This window comes from Cupressus sempervirens, chromosome 5 (genome assembly GCF_028749045.1).
Source record: "Cupressus sempervirens isolate cs-2001-9-10 chromosome 5, ASM2874904v1, whole genome shotgun sequence".
In the NCBI taxonomy this organism is placed as follows: Eukaryota; Viridiplantae; Streptophyta; class Pinopsida; order Cupressales; family Cupressaceae; genus Cupressus; species Cupressus sempervirens.
The window spans coordinates 97,815,575-97,841,928 of NC_143122.1; the positions used below are offsets into that span (position 1 = coordinate 97,815,575).

The 26,354-nt window shown below is 34.3% G+C and overlaps 1 protein-coding gene across 1 annotated transcript; it reads right to left on the reverse strand.

The window, feature by feature from the left end:
* Positions 1-426: 426 nt before the first annotated feature.
* LOC149554746 (MADS-box transcription factor 23-like) lies at positions 427-1,834 on the reverse strand. The gene is made up of 7 exons (XM_089829000.1): positions 1,650-1,834; positions 1,433-1,517; positions 1,268-1,329; positions 1,047-1,146; positions 833-874; positions 681-722; positions 427-561 (listed from the first exon to the last, which is right to left on the reverse strand). The coding sequence occupies exons 1-7, from the start codon at positions 1,832-1,834 to the stop codon at positions 427-429; spliced, it is 651 nt and encodes a 216-aa protein (XP_089685126.1).
* Positions 1,835-26,354: the final 24,520 nt, after the last annotated feature.

The window sequence follows — 26,354 nt, forward strand, 5'->3', positions numbered from 1 at the left end:
GATTAAAATTTTATTTACTACACTTAAAAGTATTTCTATTTGCTTGTATTTCTATCTATTTGTTTTGAACTCACTTAATATTTTAATTTTAATTTTAAAAAAAATTAATTATTTGAATTTCTAAAGTTTATAATTTTGACAAATATTTTGTGATATTTATTAAATTAAAATTCACACATTTACACTATCTCACCCCATTCTTTCTACCATTGTAGAATGTCTATGAGAGTTAATTGATAAAATAGTTGAAAAAAATGACACAATTAAGACTTGTAATGCAGTCCAATCGCAGCACAACATATTCATGCTAATGATTTTATTAAAATATTCACATGCAGAACAATCTTCATGGAAGGTTTGGACAAATGACTTTCAAAACTCGCCTCATTCTACTATCCATAGTATAATGGACAAACAGTACCTATTTTAAAGACCAGTTGAGATAACTAGGTTTTTTCCACTGATGGATTTTTCTGAAATAACCTTTTGCAGATCCTGTACAATACCTTGAACTGAATTACCAAGGACTACTCTAGAGATGTTGCCTTCGTTTCGTTCTATCTGAGGGAGAGAAAAATAAATCAAGATTCTTTCAAGTGAAAATATTAGTCTAAGGAAAGAAAGAAAGAAAGATATATATATATATATAGAACCCTTGTAGCAGAGGAGGGCTATAGTACCGCGCTCATAAGGAACTGATTTTTTGATTGAAGGTGGCGCTCCTGCACCAATAAAAATAGACCAGAGAACTTGATAAATTAATAATAGTGTATTACTTAAAGACAGATCTCTATGAAGAATACAAGATTGCGTAGTTTCAAAGATCTAATACCCATTTTGGCAGCATGGCAATCGCCTCAGTTTGCCTTTCCTGCTGTCGAAGTAAAACGATATATAACGTGTGTTACTTTAAAAGTGCTTAAAACACCAGGTGTTCCTTAATGTTGCAATTTGTTAAACTTGGTCTGCAAACCGGAATTGCTTACCGACATAATTAAGAAAATATGAGAAAGGAATCCAAAACAAAACATCATTAAGCTGGCTACCTTCTTTGATCTTACACGAGCTAAGCTCTTCTCCAGTGTGTTTTGAAGCTGCTGGAGATCTGAAATGCTCAAGGACGTCAGGGCTTCTCCCTTTAGGTTCCTGCGAGTACACTCTACTTTAACCTCATATGATTAACTGTAAATAACTACGACTAGTCTATCAATAGGGGTCAACAGCTTTACCCATAAAATGTGAATTTTAAGGTAAACTGTATAGATACCTAATGATGTTTTGAAGACTCTCAGTTTTATGCCTGAGATTTCTTGCCTCCTGCTGCCAATACTTCAAGTTCACAATGATTGAATACGGTTAAAGCCATGCAAATGAGGACATATATTTACAATCAAAATCTTATATTCCTTTTAGATATTGTTAAAGAAATTACCTCTATTTCACAGTCTTTAATAGTCTCATCAAGCTCCGCTTTATGGGCAGTGATTTCTCTGCACCTCTGTAAAGTATTTTCGATACTTACATCATCAATGGGAAAACAAATGTTTATAATCAGATGCCTGAACATATTGTGGAGACGGGGCGCTGTAAGCAAAGAAGCATATAATATATGGTAAATATGGTAGATAGATCAGGGGTAGATGATGTACCTGGTATTGGCATATTCGTAGACTTTCCCGGTGTTGGTGAAGATGATGACACCAACTTGTGCGTCACAGAGGACTGAGAGTTCGGCGGCCTTCTTAAACAAGCCCTTCTTCCTCTTACAGAAACTGACCTGCCTGCTTGTCCTACTCTCAATCTTTTTGAGCTGGACTTTCCCTACTCTTCCCATGGCTGCCTTGTCTACGTACGTATGTCTTGTTCAAACAATGTGTCAACTATCTAAAGAGCTGTTTCGTAGTTTTCTCTTAAATCTAGGAATGAACCACACTACATCTAGACCTTACCAAACGTTTTGAGAGCATTCGTTATATGAGCGTCTGGAATATGTTCGTGGCCGTGTGAATACAAGCTCAATTAGTCAACTCATACTGCGACAGAAATTATCAAACAAGAATTTGAAACTCTTGTACATGACTCAGCCGAATGATCTCCATCCCCACAAAATCAATGCATATTTCGATCTTAATGAATATTTAAAAAATTGATTAAAAGACTTTGATAGTATTTTAAATGTGTTATAGACGGTCATATGGCAGCTTTAAAACAAAATAGAGGCTGTAATATATTTATTGGAAACTCAGTTTTAGAAATTACTAATTGGATGTATATGGTATTGAGCATTCTTATATGGTTGTAATATTGTATCGATAGTTAAAACTTAAAAGTTGTTATTGTGATTATGATCATTTATAATTGATTGAAATTCATTGTTTAGTTCTAAAAAGGAATAAGTTCCATGACATACATGAACTCTCTAATTATTTGTCTTACTCTTGTTCTCAGATGTTTTGAACACATTGGCAAAAAGTTATGAATCTAAAACATTATTTATAAGCAAGACACATGTCCAATAAGCTATTGTAGAAAATTGAAAGTCATTTAAAATTTCTACACAAAATTTTTAAAAATACAAAGCAAGAATGTTCAACTGCTCGATCATCTCCTATAATTTCTAAATAAGACCACTTTTATATTTTTTGATCATGCTTTTACATGGATCAAATCTGTACTCCTTGTTATATCATCAGGTGCCAAAGTACTGTGTACAAACTATGAGTAATCTGATTCAAAGATTATCGTAGTCCTTAGCGGATTCAATAGTTATTAGAATATTAAATTGGAAGTGTGATTATGGTAGTTTTCGGTACCTTCTGTTCAAAACCAATGATCCGATTTATATTTATTTTCTATATAAGGTTGACATACTTTAAAATATAATGCTCTTGATTTTGATTCTGAGTACAAACTATAATCTCAATATATATCACAGTGATAAAGTATGCTGATGAACCCAATATATTAAAGTTGGTGTAGACTGAATTTGTGTTCTCCACACAATGGTATATTGAATATATTACACGATGCAAGTTCGAATAACATTCGCTGAAGACTGTTGCAGATGTATCTTCATGGATATATGTATTCAAACTTATTATTTATGACATAACGACTGAATATTAATGGCAGACCGAACAGAATGTTTATCCACGATGATGAAAGGCGCACGTTTGACGTGAATAAGTATGCTGAAGACGTTTACTGCGTTTTATTTCTACGTTTCGAATTATTCCATTTGGAAGGTTACTGACGCTCAATAAGTATATGACTGTAGAGTCACGTCCCGATGGGGGTGACTCCACGGTGGAGTCACGTCCTATCGATGACATGGCTCCAAGGCAATAACCACATAGTTATCTTTAAACAATCGATGGTTTTGTCTTTTTGTAAGCAGTTGGTTAAAGTACTTTAGAGGTGGCCTACCTTTGCCAGCTATTTAATCATTGGGGTAATGCTTCTTGTACGGTTGTTAGAGTGCCCCTTATATTTTGGCAGACAACACTTCATCCAAGGGCCATTGTTGGGGGTGCAACTCATCTACCCACCACTCTCACAGGCCACACTCACAGGGTTCTTGCCATCGCTCTCCTAGTGGTGGCGATGGTAGTTGGCATCGCCGCTCGACTTCTTTGCCTTGTTGTGGCTCCGGTTGGTCCCCAGGTTCAGTGGCTCCCTCTCGTGCTCCTCGTGTGGTTTCTAGCAAATGGCCTTTTCGCTTGGAGTTGGCTATCTCACCTCTGTGAGATGATACAAAGAATGGTGACTAGGCCTCTGATGATGTTGCTGATGAATGGACTGTTCCTAGCCCGCCTACTAGTCCCAGGGATGACTGGGGTTTCCATGATTGTGATGAACCACCCCCCTCAACTGGCACTGCTTTGGTAGCTTAAGGAGTTGCCTAATGTTTTTTTTTATGAATAGTTGTTGATTCTGGCTTTGGCCGTGTGAACTCTCACAGGGTGATCTTGTATCTCTCAACTCCTTTTTGTGAATTGTTACTAGTATATTATTTATTAATAGAAAATGATTATTCATAAAAAAAGAGGTGTGTGTGTGTGTGTGTGTGTGTGTGTGTGTGTGTGTGTGTGTGTATTTTAATGTATAATATATTTCTAAGATGCAGTAAAAAAAATGAATATCTTATATCAATATATTTTCAATATTCTATCTGATTAAACTATACATTAACACTCCCTCTTAGTTTAGAAGGATAACCACATAAGTAAATATTACATCATTCACAATATTTAGTAATGATGAATAAGTAGAATCTTTGATCAGAAGATTTTTACTATATTTTGATACAAGTATTGGTCTATAGAATATCAACATGAGATATCCATCAAGACTCTAAGTAATGGTCTCTAGAATATCAATACTTGATATTCATCATATGCTCAATAAGACAATGGTCTACAAAATATCAACATATGATATTGATCATTTTGATATCATATTTGACTATTGGTCTCCAAAAAATCAACATAGGATATTCACCAAATACTCTTTGAGTAATGGCCTCCAAAACAAAATACAAGTTATTAACCAAATACTATGAGTAATGGCCTCTAAAATATCAAGTCATATGATATTCATCATGTACTCTGTGTAATGGCCTCCAGAACATCAATTCGTATATAACATTCACCATATACTCAAAACTATTTCTAAGGCATGTGCACACACATTCTCATAATGCTTTCCATATAAACATCCACCATGCAAGGTATAATCTATTATGATCTACATAGATATCGTAAGATATCCACCATAATAGAAAATTAAGTTATTGTAAGATCATCACCTTCCAATAACTTTTGTAAATACAAATGACATCATTTGGAAGTCATCACTTCCTCGTGATGTAAAAAGGAAGTAGGCCTAGAAACATAGTCACTCACAAAGATTTTGAACTCCCTCTAAATATCAATCATCTGAGCTCTTCATTCAAGATTGTCTTTGAAGAAGTATAAGACTCTTTCTTCCTGTAATAAAATTCTCAGAGGAAAATATTGACACATAACTCTTATAGTATGTATTGAAAATACAAACAAATAATTTTGATTTTCAAATTATTTTCATCAAAAAAATATATTACAATACTTTGGTATTCTAAGACTCTATCTCATAAATTATAACCATGTCAAGCATTTCACATTTATTTTATAGTTTGATGAAGATGATATGAAAAATAGAGAACTCCCTCTTAGTCCAATATTTCACAGATGTGATGGATACTCTAAAGTTTACTTTAGAATGGACATTTCTCTTGATCTATATCATAATTACTGACTTTAGCCCATGATGCTTGATGTTTCGGTCTATCAGGCCAATGAGATCTTAAGTGACCATAGTTTTTCACATCTAAAGCACTGTATCTTAGAGAAATTTTGTTGGTCATTGGTTAATGAAGATATGTAATTATTGTCATTTATGATAACACATGATGTACATGCCTATAGGAAACCTCAGAAATAAAGATACTTAGCTTTTGGTACTCAAAAAATTATCTACTTGTATGAATTTGGTATATGTTGAAAATCTGATTGAAAAGATCATTGATGAAGAAGATTGAAGATCAAAGAAAGAGATTGTTGCTAACAGAATATTTTCAATCATTGTTTTGTCATTGATGTCAAACTTGCTATTTGTAGGAATAACATTTGCTTATAAGATCCAAGTACTATCACTTAGTTGATTGATGAAGAGAATTTGATCAGCAAGATGTCACAAGAGTACCTAAGGGAAATGTTTAGATATGATGTTGTAATGAAGTGCAAGGATTAGTTAAGACAATGGTTAAATGATATATTGATAACATACTCAAAGATACAGAGGTTGGTCACTCTTAGAAATATTGGAGGAATAAGTTGTAACAAGCTTGATTGCAAAGCTTAAACTAAGTTCATTAGTGGGTGTTGAGAAAGCTAGTTGAAGCCGAGAAAATTCTCAATTAGAGACGAGCAAAAGGAAAATCTAGTGTGTGTCGAGTGATCTTTAGGTGCTGAGTGAAGTTCAAGTGCTGAGCAAAGTATCAAGTGCTGAGTAACATAAAATCTTAGTTGGTGCCAAGTGAACTTTAGGTGTCGAGCATTAGTAAAAATATAGTAGGTTCCAAGTAACACAGTATGTGCTGAGCATCAGGTTTTCAATAGTGCCAAGCTGCTACATTATTTTAAATGACGAAGAATCACCAAATCTGAGCCAACATAGTTGTTACCTTGAATTTTGTGAACTAGCTAGAGGATAAGGATGATGAGTTGGTGGCACATAATTCTATGTAAATTATTTTTGGGAAAATTTAAAGGATTATTCAAGAAGTTTCTAGAGGAAAAAAAAGGGGTTAGATACAATGAATCCTACCTAATTCATACGAATTGAAATCAAAGGAAGGAAGAATCAAGCAGGAAAAGAAATCCAAGACCTCTATTTAAGGAGTTACAGACCAAGAAGCAAATGCTGCTGCAGCTGTCGAAGTGCCAAATTGTGAAGTGGTTTGAAGGGCATCAAGGAGAAGACATCTAGGAGAGGGAAGAACAGAGCACAAAGCCTCTTCTTCTATAATTGGTCAAGAAGAGATGATTGCACTGGTACATTAAGCATGGAGACTCAAGGAGACTAATCTTGAAAGGAGGGCAAGCTGCCAAGAGTTGTAGAGATTGAAGGCCAGGCAATGAGAAGAGCCGAAGAGTGATCTGAGATTTGCAAGTTAAGTTGTATTCTATAATCAGGTTAAAATTCCTAATTGTTACTCTCTAGCAATTGTATCTGTTAGGATAGAAGGAAAATCCTATGAACTTAGGTTGGCCTAATAGCCATTTGTAAATCCTTTAATAGGGTGGCATTTCGAGTGAATGTTATAAAGTCCTTTAACCTGACCCACTTCTAATAGGGTGGTTAAATCCTTTAACTAGGTCACATTTAACAGTGTGTTGTAAGCCTTTAACAGGGCAGGCCTTTCATAGGGAATCACTTCAGAAGAGTGAGAATTGAGTAGCATGTTACTGGTGGTTTTTCCCAAATTGGGTTTTCATATAAATCACTGTGTTATGTGTTGACCTTTTACGTGTTATGCTTGCATGTTGATTTACAGTAACATTCTGAATTAAAAAGGTTAAAGCTTGGATGAATGAATGGTTGAATGGGCTCACTACACTTAGTGAAAAAATTTGAATAGGACATTTGGACCTTGAATAACTGATTCACCCCCCCCCCCCCCCCCCCCCCCCCTCTCAATTATTCTAAAGCATTTCTGATGGGGACACGACCCAAGCACATAATGAACACAACAGGAAAGGAATTTTTTTTATTAACTATGAAAATATGCTAGTACACTTAATGTACAGAAACAGACTCCAAAACATGCCCTATGGGCTTACAATAGCATAAATCTAAAGATAATTTCTTGTCCCAATACCTTCTTTCAAACTCCACTCCGAACTGCCTTTTACAATGCCAAAAATGTCCTTAAATAGACCCCAAACGGTTAAGGATTAGGAATACATTCTAGAAATTTCTAGTTGGCTTCCACCAACCAAATAGAAGGCCCCAGAAGTCACGTTAGAAGTTGGCGCAAAACTAGAAGAATCCAAAAACGATAATCGAACTTCTGGTAGGCATAACTTTTGAACCATAGCTCCGATTGACGAACTGTTTACATTTTTAGAAAGCTTTCAGAGTACTCTATAGCCCTATGGACCAGCTTCACTCATCCTCCATTTTTTGGCCCTGTATGAGGTCATTTAATGCCCTAAACTTGACTTTGAAGCATTCTTAGGAGGTCTCTAGAAACTGAAAAAATGCGATAACTTTCAAACCATATAGCCTTTTGACCTAATTCTTTTTCTAAAATATTCTAAATTATAATTTTAATCCTCCCTCCAATTTACACCTTCTAATCCACCATAATTATGGCTCAATTACATAGTCCTATTTTTTGACATTTACATGTATCCCAAGGTGCTCACATACTCTAACCTAGAATATTGATAGTGGAACTATGAGAGTTGGAACCTTTATTTGACCCAAATGGGTATCCAAAAATGAAAATATATGAAATAGAAACTAAGTCTAAGTACATTTTTTTTGGGCGACACAGGATTGCCCTTATACCTCTGGATGCTCCTGCATCAATTTCTAACAATTGGTATCAAAGCCATCTGCTGATTTAGTTTCGAGGTACTAGAAGCAGGAAGATCAAGATGTCCAAGAGAGAAGTTCCCAAGCTCAACAAAGACAACTCTGCTGCACAAACCTCAATTGGAACAAAACATGTAAATCTATCTAGACCTCTTATTGCAGATATTTTGAGCAAAATGAAGGAGCACAATCAAGAAATGCTAGAGATTGCCTCTACACTCAGCTATACAGGATATGATAACATCAAAGATTGTGATACTGCATTCAAGATATGGAAAGCCCTAGCAAATATCTATGAAAGAGATCAAAATGTTTAGAGAGCAAAGAGAGAAAGCCTAAGAGGAAATTTTGATGACATGAAAATAGAGGAAGGAGAAAATACTACTCAATATGCTGCTAGAATGAAAGAAGTGGTAAGTGCAATAAGAAGTCTAGGTGGCCAATTGGAAGAAGAAACTATCAACAACAAATATCTAAGAACATTGCTCCCTATCTATGCTATTAGAGTTTCAACTATCCAAGAGCTAAGGTGTGTACAAGGAAACACACTAACCTTTGAAGGTATAGTAGGAAGACTTACTGCATTTGAAATGTCCAACTTTGACAACTACAAACCTAAGAACCTTGAATCTACTTTGAAGGCCAAGATGACAATAAAAGACATTGAAGAGGAGACATCAAGCAAGAAGAGAAGAAAAGAAAAATATGCATCTAGTGATAGCAGCACAGATGAGGAAGATGTGGAATAGTTAGAAGCACTACTGGCTAGAAGATTCCATAGAGGCAAATGTAAGTTCAAAGGTAAGCTCCCTATCATATGTTTTAATTGCAATGAAATAGGTCATATTGCTGCAAGATGAACACAGAAGAAGAATTACAAAGAAGAAAACAAGTATAGGAACAAGAGAGAAGATGATAACATAGATTACAAGGAAAAAGACAAAAGATGCTACATTGTTGAAGAAGATTTTGATGAGAATGATGACAAAGTAGTCTATGTGGCCATGAAGGATGAATCAGATAAAGATGAAGATGAAATAAAAACATTGGTTACCTATGTGAACAAGAATGACAAATGGATCATAGATAGTGGATACTCACATCACATGATAGGAGATAAAAGTAAGTTCATTACCTTTACTCAATATGATGGAAATAGTGTTAGATTTGGTAATAATGCTCCATGTCAAATCAAAGGAAAAGACTCAATTAAACTCATAGAGAAAATTTCATGTGATAATGCATAATATGTTGAAGGACTAAACTACAACTTGTTTAGTGTATCGTAGTTAGGCAATGTAGGTTGCAAAGTAGAGTTTGGAAACAAAACTACCAAAATCTATGACATTGATAGAAATCTGATAGGGAAAGGTGAACAAACTAGGAGTAATCTATTCTATCTAGATATGGAAGATGCAACCTGTCTTGTTGTTAGACTTGATGATGTGTGGTTGTGGCATAAAAGATTGTGTCATGTTAATTTTGATAATCTGATTAGTATTAGCAAAAAGAAGAAGGTCAAAGGGTTGCCTAAACTAAAGAAATATGAAAACACAATGTGCAAACAATGTCAACTAGGGAAGATGACTAAGTCTAGCTTCAAAAGTAAAACATACACTTCCAAAGAAGTACTAGAGTTAGTCCATATAGACTTATGTGGTCCAATAGAAGTGCAAAGCTACTTAGGAGACAAATACATAATGCTATTTGTAGATGACTATTCAAGGATGATGATTGTTATGTTCTTGAAGTAAAAATTTGATGCATTTCTTATGTTCAAGTGGTATTTGGCCAAAGTTGAGAAGAAAAAGAAGAAGAATCTAAAATGCCTAAACAGAGGAGGTGAGTTTACATCAAAAGAATTTGAGATGTTCTGCAATGATAAAGGTATCAAAAGGCAAACATCAACACCAAGAACTCTACCGCAGAATGGTATTGCTGAAAGAAAGAATAGGTCAGTGATAGACTATGCGAGAACCTTGATGATGGAGAAATTTTTTTCTCTAAAGTACTGGAGAGAAGCTATAAGCACTGCTATTTACACCTTGAATAGAGTCCAAGTCAAGAAAGGTACAAATGCAACACCTTTTGAATTGTGGTATGGTCACTCACCTAATGTAAAATATTTCAAAGTATTTGGTTGTAAATGTTATATTATTAAAGATACTAGAAATGGTAAGTTTGATGGAAAGAGTGATGAAGGCATATTCCTTGGATACTCCACTAGAAGCAAAGCATATAAGTGTTTGAACACTAACAAAATTGTAGAGAGTGCAAATGTAAATTTTGATGAGCATGCAAAAATTTAGGTTGATGGAACTAAGCAATCAGAGGATTATAGACCCTTTGTATACTTTTATGAAGGAATGACTGTTGAAGACAATGCTACAAATCTAGTTGGGAATCAACAACAAATTTTAGTATTAGTCGAGTCATAACCAGTGAATGCCGAGTTGCATTTAGAAGCCAAGTTGTAGAATGTATAAAATGTACATTCTAACTTTGAAATTAGTGCACATGAAAGAGATGATGAAATACCAGATGAAGAAGGAAAAAATGACTCTAAAACTGAAGGATCAAACATGGAAAGAAGGATAGAACCAATATTAACTAAGTATGTAAGATGACATCACCCTGCAGATCAAATCATTGGTGACAAGGATGCCAAACCAATGGCAAGGAATAGACTCATGAATGAATCATGTTTGCTAAGAAAAGTTGAACTTAAAATAGTGAAAGATGCACTACAAGATAATGACTGGTATAAAGCTATGGAAGAAGAGATAGATTAGATTCAGAAGAACAAAACTTGGGCCCTAGTTCCTAGACCAGCTGAAAAGAATGTTATTGGTACCAAATGGGTATTCAGGAACAAACTTGATGAGAATGGTGAGATAACAAGAAACAAAGCTAGATTAGTTTGCAAAGGCTATGCACGAGAAGAAGGACTGGATTATTGGGAAACATTTTCCCTTGTTACAAGAATGGAAGGTGTAAAAACATTACTTGCATATGCTGCTTACAAAGGTTTCAAAGTCTACCAAATGGATGTCAAGTCTACTTTTTTGAATGGTATACTAGAAGAGGAAGTCTACATAAAACAACCAGAGGGATTTGTTGATGACAAGAACAAGGATATGGTCTGCAAACTGCACAAGGCACTCTATGGTCTGAAGCAAGCACCCAGAGCATCACAAATATCTTGTGAAGATATAATTTAAAAGAATAGATGACAACAACAACTTGTATATCAAAGCTGGAAAAGGTAAAGATATTTTGATATCAGAAATCTTTGTTGATGATATAATATTTGGAGGAAAAGATGTTCTATGCAAAGATTTTGTTGATCAAATGAAACATGAGTTTGAGATGTCAATATTTGGAGAAATCAAATTCTTTGTTGGATTACAAGTCCATCAATTGAAGAATGGCATATTTGTGACCCAATCTAAATACATTTAGGAGATACTCAAGACATTTGGATTAGAAGAGTTAAAACTAGTTAGCACACTAATGGTAATAGGGCATAAGCTATCCAAGAATGATGAGTCAGCTAAAGTAAATCAAATATTGTATAGATCAATGATTGGAAAATTGTAGTATTTTGTACATAGTGGACTAGACATTGCATTAGCTGTTGGAATAGTGGCAAGATTTTTTACAAATCCAAGAGAAAATCACCTGATGGTAGTGAAGAGAATACTGAGATATCTAAAAGAAACTGATGACTTTGGTTTGTACTACAAGAGGAGTGAAAAGTTTGAGCTAAGAGCCTACCCTGATGCAGATTGGGAAGATAACATTGATGATAGAAAAAACACTAGTGGAGGAGCACTTTTCTTGGGAAAAAATATTGATTACATGGACTAGCAAAAAATAAAGTTGTACCTCATAGTCCACTACTGAAGCTGAATATGTTGTAGCTTCTATCAATTGCACCAATATTGTATGGATCAAACATTTGTTGCAAGGTATGAAGGAAGAGCTAAATGAGCTTGTGATACTTTATTGTGATAATACAAGTGCTATCAACATATCAAAGAACCTTGTAATGCATGCCAAAACCAAGCACATTGCAATCAAGTATCACTATGTAAGAGAATTGGTGGAAGACAAACAAGTGAAGATGGACTATGTTAGCTCAAAGGAACAGATTGCTAACATCTTCACAAAAGCAGCACCTAAAGATTCTTTTCAGTATCTTAGAGGAAAGTTAGGGTTGATACCCCTAACTAAGGCTACTTGAAGAAAAAGCAAGACTGCCCTGCATCAAATGAGCTAATTGTTGAGATATTACACATTGTAGAGGATGTTTACTTTAGGATTCATGCCTGAAGTAATGGAAGTGTAGAAGTTACAAATCAGTCACAAGCAAGGTGACATATGGAGAAATTGAATGAATCTACAAATGCTACACTTGCATTATAAGATAGTAATATGTCTTTGGCATTGTTGTCAAAGAGGGAGAAATGTCAAGAAACTGATCAACAATTGTTGAGAAGATAAAGAATGAAGAAAGAGGGAGAAAATGTTGATCAAATGAAGATTGAGGAAGAAATAGTAGAACCGGTCAATAGTTGAAAGAAAAGATGAAGAAGTTGATCAGAATAGAGAAAGAATAGTAGAAGATGAGCAATGCATACAGAGGGAGAGAAGAAAAGAAAAGGATACAACAGCTAAGAGGGATAAACAAAAATAAAGCAATCAGGATAGTAGAGGGACATGTGAAAACTGATGGTGATGGTAATACAATTACTTTTTGACATTTGACCTACTGTTCTAACCTAGTTAGCATTTGGTTAAATTGTTTAGTCTGATGGTTGATTAGTTTGGTTTTCCATCAATGCCAAAGAGGGAGATTGTTGGAAATCTAATTGAAAAGATCATTGATGAAGAAGATTGAAGATCAAAGAAAGAGATTGTTGCTAACAGAATATTTTCAATCATTGTTTTGTTATTGATGTCAAACCTGCTATTTGTAGGAATGAAATTTGCTTGTAAGATCCAAGTATTATCACCTAGTTGATTGATGAAGAGGATTTGATCAACAAGATGTCACAAGAGTGCCTAAGGGAAAGGTTGAGTTATGATGTTGTAATGAAGTGCAAGGATCAATTAAGACAATGGTTAAATGATGTATTAATAACATACTCAAAGATACAGAAGTTGGTCACACTTAAAAACATTGGAGGAATAAGTTGTAACAAGGTTGACTGCAAAGCTTAAACTAAGTTCATTAGTGAGTGTCGAGCAAGCTAGTTGAAGCCAAGAAAATTCTCAATTGGAGCCAAGCAAAAGAAAAATCTAGTGTGTACCGAGTGATCTTCAAGTGCTGAGTGAAGTTCAAGTGCCGAGCAAAGTATTAGGTGTCAAGCATTAGAAAATCTTAGTTGGTGCCGAGTGAACTTTAGGTGCCGAGCATCAATAAAAATGTAGTAGGTGCTGAGTAACACAGTATGTGTCGAGCATCAAGTTTTCAATAGTGTTGAGCTACTACATTATTTTAAATGACAAAGAATCATCAAATCTGAGCCGACATAGTTGTTATCTTGAATTTTGTGAACTAGTTGGAGGATAAGGATGATGAGCTGGTGGCATAGAATTCTATGTAAACCATTTTTGGGTGAATTCAAAGTATTATTCAAGAATTTTCTAGAGGAAACAAAATATGGGTTAGATACAATGAATCCTACCTAATCCATATGAATTGAAATCAAAGGAAGGAAGAATCAAGTAGGAAAGGAACTCCAAGACCTCTATTTAAGGAGTCATAGACCAAGAAGAAAATGCTATTGCTACTATTGAAGTGCCAAATTGTGAAGTGGTTTGAAGGGTGTCAAGGAGAAGACATCTAGGAGAGGGAAGAATAGAGCACAGAGCCTTTGCTTTTATAAGTAGTCAAGAAGAGATGATTGCACTGGTACATTGAGCATGGAGACTCAAGGAGACTAAGCTTGAAAAAAGGGTAAGTTGTTAAGATTTTTTGAGATTAAAGGCCAGACAATGAGAAGAGTTGAAGAGTGATCTAAGATCTGCAAATTAAGTTGTATTATGTAATCATTTTAAATTTCTAATTGTTACTCTCTAGAAATTGTATCAGTTGCAATAGAAGGAAAATCCTATGGAATTAGGTTGGCTTAACAACCATTTGTAAATCTTTTAGTAGGGTGGCATTCCAAGTGAATGTTCTAAAGTCCTCTAACTAGGCCCACTTCTAACAAGTTGGTTATATCCTTTAACTAGGTCACATTTAACAATGTGTTGTAAGCCTTTAATAAGGCAGGCCTTTCATAGGGCATCACTTCAGAAGAGTGAGAATTGAGTAGCAAGTTATTGGTGGTTTTTTCCAAATTGGTTTTCCATGTAAATCACTGTGTTATGCTTGCATGTTGATTTACAATAACTTACTGAATTGAAATGTTAAAGCTTGGATAAATGAATGATTGAATGGGCTTACTACACTTAGTGAAAAAGTTTGAATAAGAAATGTGGACCTTGAATAACTAATTCACCCCCCCTCTTAGTTATTCTAAAGCATTTCTAATAGCATACACTAGTGTATTGTTTTGTATGTAACTTGTTACTAACGTTAAATTATGACTAGCAAAGTTAGATGGAGATTGTATACATGTTGATGATGACATGTATAACCTCAAAAGTTAGTATGAACTGTACAAAAAAGATATATTCATATTTTACTAGTGAAACATGACAACAGAATTGAAGGAAAGGAATTATTACTTGTCTAATTAGGGCCAACATCCTAGATGTTTACTCTAAGTTGGAAAAGTGTAAAATGGTCTTAGCTGACCTACTAGCAATCTATGTAAAGGCATTGTATTTATGCAAAAGACATCTTTCAAATTAAAAGTGTAATGTGTAAGTGATGTGTAAGTTGTGTGAGTATTGTGATATGTGAACTTACCATGAAATTGATATATATGCAAAGTTTTGTAAATCTATTTTTGTGATCCAAGATCATGCTGAAGATTAGAGACAGTCAAGAAATTTTTTATAGAGAAATATTCCAAAAGTCTGATTACTTGTTTGGGCAGTGAGCTCTTCTTGTAATTGGAAGTGCATGTTTGGGTAGTGAGCTCATCTTGCATCTATTGTACTACAACTCCTAACAAGGTTAAAATCTCCTAGCAGGAATCCAAAGTCTCTTAATAGGGACTCTCTATACTAAATTTTCTCATTGACTCCTAACAAGGTCCATCCTCTAACAAGGAACTTATATATAGAATATTATCTAGTAGGTATCATCCTGATCGGGGTCTTCCCTTGGCCAGGGTTTCCCTAGTTAACAAAATATGGTGTTATGAGTTATCTTTGTGTATGGTTATTGTTACTATTCAACATTACTTTATTACTTTGTTATGTATGGTTTAAAGTAACAAATAATATCTAGTTGGTGACTAAAGTTTGTAGATTGCTGATTCACCAAACCCCCCCCCCCCCCCCCCACCCTCCCCCCCCCCCACCCTCAGTAGTTCCTATTTCTAACAATTGGTATCAGAGCATAGTTACTCTGAAGAGGCTTAACAACTTGAGTAAGATCCCTATGTATATGGAACAATTGATTAAAAAACTTGAAGAAGCACTTGAACAGATTGATCTCCTTACTAAAGAAAGAGATGAGCTGAATGATAGATATGAAGACTTCAAAGTATACATTGGATAGTTGAATTATAAGATTGAACATCTCAAATCCAAACTTGAATCTACTGAATCTGAAACTAGTGATGATAATTATTCAAAGATGAAGATAGAGTACACGATCTTGAAGAATGAATTGAAGATTATGAATTTGAAGTTAACTTTGAGAAATGATCCTAGCAAAGTTGAATCCAATTTGAAGACTGAGAATATGCATCTTAGAGAAAGTCTCGTGAAGAAGACATCTAAATATGAAACATTGAAAGAAGATCATGAAGAACTTCATAAGTACTATACTATCGTGAAAGGTGAATTAACTTAATTCAATAAATAACTTGAGAAGCTTTATTCTAGTAGAGAAAAGCTTGATGATTCAATGTCAATACAAAGACCTACTTATGATAAGACTATTCTTGATTATCTATTTAACATGTTTGCAAAGAAACTTGAGATTAGATTAGATCTGAAAGAAAAATATAAATCTAACATGATAAGATCAAATCTAGTCAATCTTCTCATAAACCTAAATAAGTTGGACGAGACAAGAAAGTTGAGATATTGGATGAATCAAAGAAAGTAGAATCTCCTAAGGAAACTAGGAATGAATTTAGAGGTAAGTGTTTTTTATGTAATGAAATAGGTCATACGAAAAGAGATTGTATAAATAAGTCATTTAATCATGTTAAGGACTTTTATTGTCATAATTGTCAAGGTATGGGTCATAAAGCAATTAATTGTAGGAAACATAAATATGATAATGATTGAAGGAATAATAGAATGTCTAGAAATACTAACCCTATAGATAGAAGAAGATCTAGTGAAAGGACATCGAGACAAGGAAGACCTTATGAGGAAAGAAGATAGATCGTGTGTTACAAGTGTAACAACTTTAGACACATAGCTCGAAATTGTCAGGAACTTGATGATCAACAGAATCCAAGAAGCAGAACTCTAATATGATAGTCATGTAACAACTTTGGACATACAAAAATGTATTGTAGAATGGATAGAAACTTTTGAGATAGAAGGAAAAATGGAAGAAACTTTGGAAATAGAAGAAATAATGGAAGAAATCTCAGAAATGACAGAAAGAACCATGAGAGGAACTCTAGAACTAACAAAGAATTTGTGGACAAAGAAATGTAGTCAGTGAACTTTGAGAAGAACTCAATGAGGAATTTGTAAAAGGATTCTGACATCTTAAAAGAAAATCTAGAAGATGATGAGACAATAAGATCATAGTTAGTTGTCAAGTTTGATTCAATTAAGTTGAATTAAGCTTGTTCACAACACCAGAATTTGAAATATTCATCTAGAGATTGAACTAGAGGTAGCAAAGTTGGAAAAAGGTGTATCAAGATATGTTTGAATGGTATCTAAGCTCACTTGTAATTTGGAGCTTATGTAAACTAGTTACAAAGGAATTAAGAGTTACTGTTATTACAGAGGACATCAATTCTATAGCAGAAGATGAAAACTATGTTTTTATAGAGAATTTCATGGAGTGAATTTTTGTGGAGTATTACCATGATGGAAGGAAGCTATGATAAAATTTAGACAACATCTAAAGATCGGTTAAAATATCTTGAGAAGATATTTGATTTTAGAATGTAATTGACAACTTTTTTGAGTTTGCAAAGTACATAATTAATGCAAGTTCAGGTTGAAGGAATAAAATGGAGTATAAAATTGATTCCCACTTCATTACGATTATATTAGAAGCATGGAGCACTCAAAAGTGAGTTGTCAACGCAATTTTGAAGAAAACACTATTTTTGAAAGATGTATTTTATCATTTATCTACAAAATTTATTTGATAAAAGTTTATATTCGATAGAAGCATATATATGTTAGTAGTTCATAATGTTGAGAATGAGGACAAACCAAAATTAAAGGTTGTTTCCGTAAAACCCATAGAAGCAAACCCTAATTCAACATTATTCATTACTTTGAATAATGTAGTTTATTTGGAAGATGTAGGAAGTTATCCTACTTGTAAGTTTGAATCTATTGGAGTGAGTGTATGAACAAGGATATGGAACTAGTTGTTAATCATGGTATGACTATGAAAATTGGATTTGAACATTTAAGAGAACTAGACTTTTTCAAATATCATTTCTATTGAGAATTGGACATAGATAAGAGGGCACACATAATACTAAGTAGAATATACGATGGAAAAATATGGATGGAAGATAGTGTAGTTGATATTTTAGCCAACCTTATTCATGAGGTAACTAGTCTTAGAAAACAAGGTAGTGTACCTATAGGTGAGAAATAGAGAGCTATACAAAAGCAATTTATAATGGAAAGGCCATAGTGAATAGGACCATTAAACAAGGTAATGTAAGATTCTTGAGTAGAATCATGCCTACTCTATATGTACAAGTTCTAAGATTGATGAATTGTAAGTTAGATACATTTATGTAGCATATAAGATATGTGTTGAGAAGGAATAATTTAACCTTAGTGAAATTCTAAGAATGTAACTTCTTGAGTACCTAGAGAAAGTCAAAAGGACTAAGAATGATGTGTTTAGATTTCAGTCACTGATCATTCATTTTATTTTCTATGTACTTAAGAAATTTCCATATTTGTCTGTCATAGAGATTATAAGCAGTGAGAGGTGTACTATGGAGAAGATCACATAAGTGTGTAGAAGATATCCAATAGATAAAATATTGGATAGTGGGAACTTGATAATAAAAAAATTTCAGAACAAGATAAGACAGAGATTCAAAATTGTACCTACAATTGTAGATAGATTTAAGGAAGAAATTTGCGTTATGGTTGATACAGATTTTAATTATATTCAAGTAGTAGAACCTTGAGAAATATTTCTTGATCTCTTAGGTTATGAATTGAGTGATGAAACAATAGTTGGATACATTGATTTATTTTTGAAATCAGAGAAGGACCAAGCTGAGTATAGATTTGGAACTTATGATGAGATTACCCAATTAGCTCATCAAGCATCCTTAAAGAAGGCACCTACAAGAAGATTGAAACACTAATGAAGAAATCCTTATCAGAGGTTGGTATTACTGAGAGTGAGTCACAAGTAGTCAGATAGTAGTTGAAACAAGGTATATTGAATGTGCAACCTTTGTTAGTATTTATTGCAAAGACATCTTCGAAACAAAAAAATTCCTTATGGAATAATATTCAATGTACAAACAAGTGAGCCAAAGAGGAAATCTGAGAGATTAGTGGAAGCTTTGATCACTAACTTAAAAAAGGTCAAGTAACAAGTCATTAGACTAGGAAAGAGACAAAATACATTCTTGACAATTGTTGAGTCTAGTCAAGAAGAACAAGAACAAGAAGCTAAATAGGTAGAAAAGGTAACTACTTCTAATTAGTCAATAGGAAAATCTCGACAACCCTGGAAGCCAAAGATAGAGAAGATAAATTTAGCTATTGCTAATGAAGGTAACTTTGTTCAAATGAATTTTTTTTATGACTTGTATAATAGTTTTAATAAAGATTTGATTGATATATCTACTATGAGATACATAATAGCTAACAATCTAAAACTCAAGGATATTGAAGGCATTATAAACAAAAATTCTATGACAGAATAATTGAAAAGAAGGCACCAGCTTGGGAAGAGGACATAGAAATTTGGAAGTCTATGATAAGAACAATATGCAAGACTGATGATGAAGAAGAAATCAAGAGATTGTTGAACAATCTAGCAGCTTACTTGAGAAACAAAGTAAGACCATTCCTTTTTATGGTGGGTGAGAAAGATAAAATAAGAAGTGTAATAGTGGCAACCATAAGTCAGATTTTGATAGAATCCAAGGCAACATCTTCACCAATACCTAGAACCTTAGAAGTGTTAGTAAGAGGTGACACAATGTAGATAGAGCAGACCAATGTTACCATTAACATTGATGATACTAACCTATTTGAGAGTTTCAAATAGAATGAACCTCATATTGAAGACATTGATGAACGATTGAAAAAAATTGAAGAAGAAAAGAGGTTATTAGAGGAAGAGAAGGAGAAAATAGAAGAGACCAATCAAAGATTGCTTGAAGATGAGATGAAAAGAAAAGTAGAGGAAGGAAAGAAAAGATTAGTTGAAGAAGAAATGGAAAGGAAAATGGATGAAGATAAGAAGAAGAGATTAGAAGAGGAAGAAAAGAGAGAAAGAGAAAGAAAGGAAAGAGAAGAGAAAGAGGAAGAAGATAGAAGAATCAAAGAGGTAGCTAAAAAGAAGCAAAGGGAAGATGACACTAAACCTTCTAGTTCATCTACTCCACTTTCACTTGCTAGCCTAACAATGATAATGATGATCAAACTGACTTGATCTTATCTTTGTCAAAAATTATTTAGAAGAGCAAGACAATGAAATGCCTACAAAGAACCTTGATGGAGGTTACTGACATATTAAATAATACTCTGATATTCTAGTACACAGAGGCAAATCCTAAATAGAGGATACAAGTAGTGCTAAAATCCTTTGATGAAGAATTCACAAATTTGTTGAATTTTGTAAAAACAAAGGTACATATCCCACATGATGCTAACTTGTTTAACACTATTTGTCAAAATATTAAGAATGATTTGATAAGTCTTGATACTTGTATCAAGGAAATTTGGAAATGTCAATAGGATGAAAAGATTTTGTACATCAAGTGTACACTATCTCACAAGTTGACTAAGGATATTGATTGTTAGATTGGAGGAAAGCTGAGTGAGCTTGAGGCTCTATCTAAATAGCTACAACAACCTTTCAGCAAAGTTGATGATATTGAAGGACAAGCGACCAATATTCATAATAATATCAAGAAATTGGAACTTTGGAAGGAACAAATCTTGAAGAGAGTATTAGATTTCAAAGAGTCTATTGCTCTAAAAATATATATCATTGAGAAATAGTTGGAGGAATGTGTCAAGGCCAAGGACACTTATTCTAACTTTTTATACTTTGACCTCAATGTAGTTGAGATTGCATCATGTGCCCTATGTGCAATTCTCACCTTTATTGAATTAGCCAAAGATACATTGTGAAAAGGTATAAGAAATCTTTGTTAGATTATGGTGACTGATCAGGAAAGTACTCTACATATTTCATAATTAGTGGGGTTCGAGGCATTGCCCTGAATTTTTTTTTGGTACGATTCGCCATTTGTAGTAATTTTTTTGGTACTATTTGCCATTCGTAGATTTTCCACTAAAGTTATGGCCAACATATGGCCGACATGTTGTAACCCTAAAATGACATAAAATACTTGTATAAAAGGGTTTAGGGTAAGGTATTTTTTCATTATGTTGTGATGTGAAATTGGTTCTTGTGGCGGTATTGAGCTGTAAGGGATTATGGATTGTAATCAGGTTGTAATCACTGGATTGTAATAAGATTGGACTTTGCTGTTTGGTGGACGTAGCCCAGGGATTGGGTGAACCACATTAAATCTTGGTACCTTGTGTTCATTTCTGTGTGATCTATTATTTTCTGTTATTGGTTATATTTGCACGTAGTTTTATTTCTGTCTGTTGTTTATCCTAACAAGTGGTATCACAGCGAGGTTGTCTTTCAATTATCCTCTGCAGGAAAGTCTCACGGTTGAGTGGGAGCAATGGAAAATGAGGGTAAGCTGAGGGTTGATAGGTTTAATGGGCAAAACTTCTAGTTATGGAAGATACAAATGGAAGACTATCTATATCAAAAGGATTTATGGAAGTTGTTGGATGGCAAAGCCAAGAATCAGGGAACTATGTCAGAGGCTAAATGGGATCTTTTGGATAGAAAGGCACTCGGAAGCATTCGATTATGCTTGGCACCATCAGTGGTATCTAGTATTAAAAAAAAAAAGACGACAGAAGATTTGATGAAAACCCTAGCGACACTGTATGAAAAGCCCTCCGCTTCAAACAAGGTATTTCTCATGAAGTGTTTATTTAATATGAAAATGGCAGAAGGTGGATCTGTTGTAGATCATTTAAATGAGTTTAATACTATTACTAGTCAGTTATCTTCTGTGGGTATCAATTTTGATGAAGAAATTAGGGCTCTCTTGATTTTGTGTTCTTTGCCTGAAAGCTGGAATGGCTTGGTAATGGCAGTGAGTAATTCTATTCCCAGATCTAGTACCCTAAAATATGATGATGTGATCGGTGTTGTTTTGAGTGAGGAAACTCGTAGGAAATCCTCAGGTGGATCGACATCAAGAAGTGCTTTGAATGCACAAAGAAGGGGCACAACAACTGAGAGAGGAAGTAACTCTAGAAATTGTGGGAAATCAAGAGGGAAGTCAAAGGGGAAGAGGTCTCAATTGAGAGGACCAAACGATTGCTGGTACTATGGGAAACCAGGTCATAAAAAGAAAGATTGCTGGAATCACAAGAAAAATGAAGGAGATAAATTAGATGGAGACAAGGAGGCAAATGTGGTAAGTAAAAAATTCAATGAGGATGCTTTGCTTCTGTCTTTAGAAAATGTTGATGATTCATGGGTTTTAGATTCTGGTGCTTCATTTCATGCTACACCTCATAGAGGTTATTTCACTGATTATGTCCAAGGGGATTTTGGGCTTGTTTATTTGGGGGATAATGAACCCTGTCAAATTGTTGGAAACTGAAAAATTAAGATTAAGTTGCAGAATGGGAATCATTGGCTACTACATGAGGTAAGACATGTTCTAAGGTTGAGTAGGAATTTAATTTCAGCGGGGCAACTTGGTGATGAGGGTTGTGTAGTTACTTTTAATGATAAAAATTGGAAGGTTTCAAAAGGTTCCCTTGTAGTAGCAAAAGGTGTGAAAGTAGGCACCTTATATCTTTGTACAGGTCATATTGTTCCTTCTACTTTGATTATTTCAGAAAAAAATGAATGTTCAGGAATAATTGCTGCAGTTGAGTAGGGAGAACAAATAGTTCTTGTAGATTCTGATATAGCACTGTGGAACAACAAACTTGGGTACATGAGTGAGAAAGGTATGAAAGTACTTCATTCAAAGAATTTTTTACCAGGTCTGAAATGTGTTACTATGGATTTTTGTGAAAGTTGTGTGTATGGAAAAAAAGAGAGAGTGAGTTTTGTAAAGGCTGGGAAGGAAAACAAAAAGGAGAAATTAGAGCTTGTGCATACAGATGTATGGGGACCAGCTCAGGTATCTTCCCTTGGTAGCTCTGACTATTATGTTACATTTATTGATGACACAACTAGAAAAGTATGGGTTTATTTCTTTAGACAGAAACTAATGTATTTCAAACTTTTAAGAAATGGAAATTCTTGGTTGAAAATGAGACTGGTAAGAAATTAAAATGTCTCAGATCTGATAATGGTGGTGAGTATTGTAGTCATGAATTTGAAGATTATTGCTCCACTAATGGTATTCGTAGATAGAAAATTGTTTCAAGGATTCCACAGGAAAATGGAGTGGCTGAACACATGCATAGGACTATAATGGAGCACACAAGGAGCATGAGGTTGCATGCTGGGTTGCCCTTACACATGTGGGCGGAGGCTCTCAATACTACAGTATATTTGATTAATAGAGGTCCCTCTACTCCTTTGGGCTGTGGTATTCCAGAGGAGGCATGGATTGGGAAGAAGGTGAGTTATTCTTTTCTCAAGACCTTCGGTTGTGAAGCTTTTGCTCATATAGAATCTAAAAATAGAACCAAGCTAGAAGCTAAATCAAAGAAATGTGTCTTTGTTAGATATGGCATTAATGAATTTGGTTATAGGCTTTGGGATTTTGAAAATCATAAAATTATAAGAAGCCGGGCTGTCATATTTAATGAGAAAGTGTTGTACAAAGTTCTGTTGCAGAAACATGAGAAGAAAAAAGATGATTATGTAGTGCTAGATGATACTCCAAAAGCTGATGTTCCAGCCATTCCTCATGATGTGCAACAACCATGACAAAAAATACCACACACACCAGTGAATGTTAGATAGTCAACAAGGAAAATTAGGCCTCCACAAAAGTTTTCTCCCTCTTTGTATTCTATTTTACTTACTAATGCTGGTGAACCTAAAAGTTATGATGAAGTTGTGCAAGTGGATACTAAGATTCAGTGGGAGTCTGCAATGAAAGATGAAATGGACTATTTGCTGAAGGAGGTAAGAAAAGATTTAAGTCCAGGTTAGTTGTAAAAAGATTTGCACAGAAAAAGGGAATTGATTTTGATGAGATATTTTTTCCTGTTGTTAAAATGACTTCTATTCGTACTATTTTAAGTCTTGTGGCTATTGAAGATTTGTATTTAGAGCAGTTGGATGTTAAAATAGCCTTTCTTCATGGTGATTTGGATGAAGAAATATATATGGCTTAGCCACAGGGTTTTGAGGTCAAAGGTAAGGAGAACTTAGTGTGAAAATTGAAGAAAAGTTTATATGGCTTGAAGAAAGCACCTCGAAAATGGTATTTGAAATTTGACAGTTTTATGCATGAGCATGGATTTAACAGGTGCCATTTAGATTACTGTGTTTATTTTAAGAGGTTGGATGATGATAGCTACATTATTTTATGCTTATATGTTGATGATATGCTTGTAGCTGGGTCTAACATGGATAATATTAAGGGGCTAAAATGCCAGTTAGTACATGCATTTGCTATGAAGGATTTGGGGGCAGCAAAACAAATCCTTGGTATGAAGATTTTTAGAGATAAGAAGAATAGAACATTGATGCTATCTCAGGCTGATTATGTTGAGAAGTTGTTGCATCGTTTCTCTATGGAGAATGCTAAAGCTGTCAGCACACCTTTACCTGGTCATTTGAAATTGACTAAGGAGATGTGTCCTAAGACACAGGAAGAGGAGGATAAGATGTCCAAGGTACCCTATGCTTTAGCTATAGGAAGCTTGATGTATGCTATGGTATGCACTAGGCCAGATATTGCACATGCTGTGGGAGTCATTAGCAGGTATATGAGTCATCCAGGATTTGAGCATTGGAATGCTGTCAATTGGATTCTCAGATATTTGAGAGGGGCATCTAATAAGTGTTTACACTTTGGGGGCTCTACTACTGATTTACATGGCTATGTTGACTCAGATTTGGCAGGAGATATTGATACTAGGCAGAGTACTATAGGTTATGTCTTTACTATTGGTGGGGCAGCCGTGAGCTGGGTTTCTAGGTTACAAAAGATTAATGCTTTATCCACTATAGAGGCAAAGTATGTTGCTACTACCAAGGTAGCCAAGGAGATGATATGGCTTCAGTTCTTCTTGGAAGAATTGGGATATCCTCAGAAGGATAATTATTTGTTCACAGATAGTCAGAGTGCCATTCATCTTGCAAAGAATTCAGCTCTACATTCTAAGATCAAACACATACAGTTGCCATACCATTTCATTCGGTTAGTTTTGGAGGATGGACAATTAAAGCTAGAGAAGATACATACAAATGATAATCCAATAGATATGTTGACAAAGGTTGTAACAAGGGAGAAGCTGAACTCCTCTTCAGCTTCGATTGGTCTTTTAGACTGAACATGAATAAAAGAATAGCAGAGTCCAAGGTGGTTTGATTTAGTGGGACCCCCATGCGGTAGTGGTATTGCTACAAGATCAGTCTCCAAGTGGGAGATTGTTAGATTATGGTGACTGATTAGGAAATCACTATACATACTTCATAATTAGTGGGGTTCGGGGCATCGCCCTAAAAAAAAATTTTGGTACGATTTGCCATTTGTAGCAATTTTTTTGGTACTATTCACCATTCATAGATTCGCCACTAAAGTTATGGCCGACTTATGGCCGACATGTTGTAACCCTAAAACGGCATAAAATACTTGTATAAAAGGGTTTAGGGTTAGGTATGTTTTCATTATGTTGTGATGCAAAATTGGTTCTTGCGGTGGTATTGAGCTGTAAGGGATTACAGATTGTAATCAGGTTGTAATCACTGGATTGTAATAAGATCGAACTTTGCTGTTTGGTGGATGTAGTCCAGGGATTTGGGTGAACCACATTAAATCTTGGTGCCTTGTGTTCATTTTTGTGTGATCTATTATTTTCTGTTATTGGTTATATTTGCATGTAGTTTTATTTCTGTCTGTGGTTTATCCTAACAATCTTAAGGCATGTTTTGATGATTGCATGAAGATGGTTAAAAGTACAAAGCTATGTCACCTTTCAGGCTAACTTATCAGAATGATTGAATTTGAGGATTTCTATCCAAAATCAAATTTTCTCAAACATATGATCTAGATAAATTTATTCTAGCTAAGTTATATATGGTCTCACACTTTTCCTATTGGAAATGTCTATTAAATGCATGTTTTATACTAGTTTGTATCCAGTTACTAAAGAAATAAAATTATTTCAAAAAATTGGCATTTCAATAACTCTTACTATTTTATAAGATATTTTTTTTAGTAAAATTTAAACACCATTTTATAGAGCTCAAATTCAAGAATATTGTCATATAGAGTTTATAGTGTTTTAATTAGATATAGTATATTATTTATAATTAAAAAATTCTAAAAGCACATATTTTAACACTAAAAATGATGTCAATTTTGAGAAATAAAAAAATATTAAATCATATAAAAAAATTAAAAATTATATGGCATTCTAGAGGA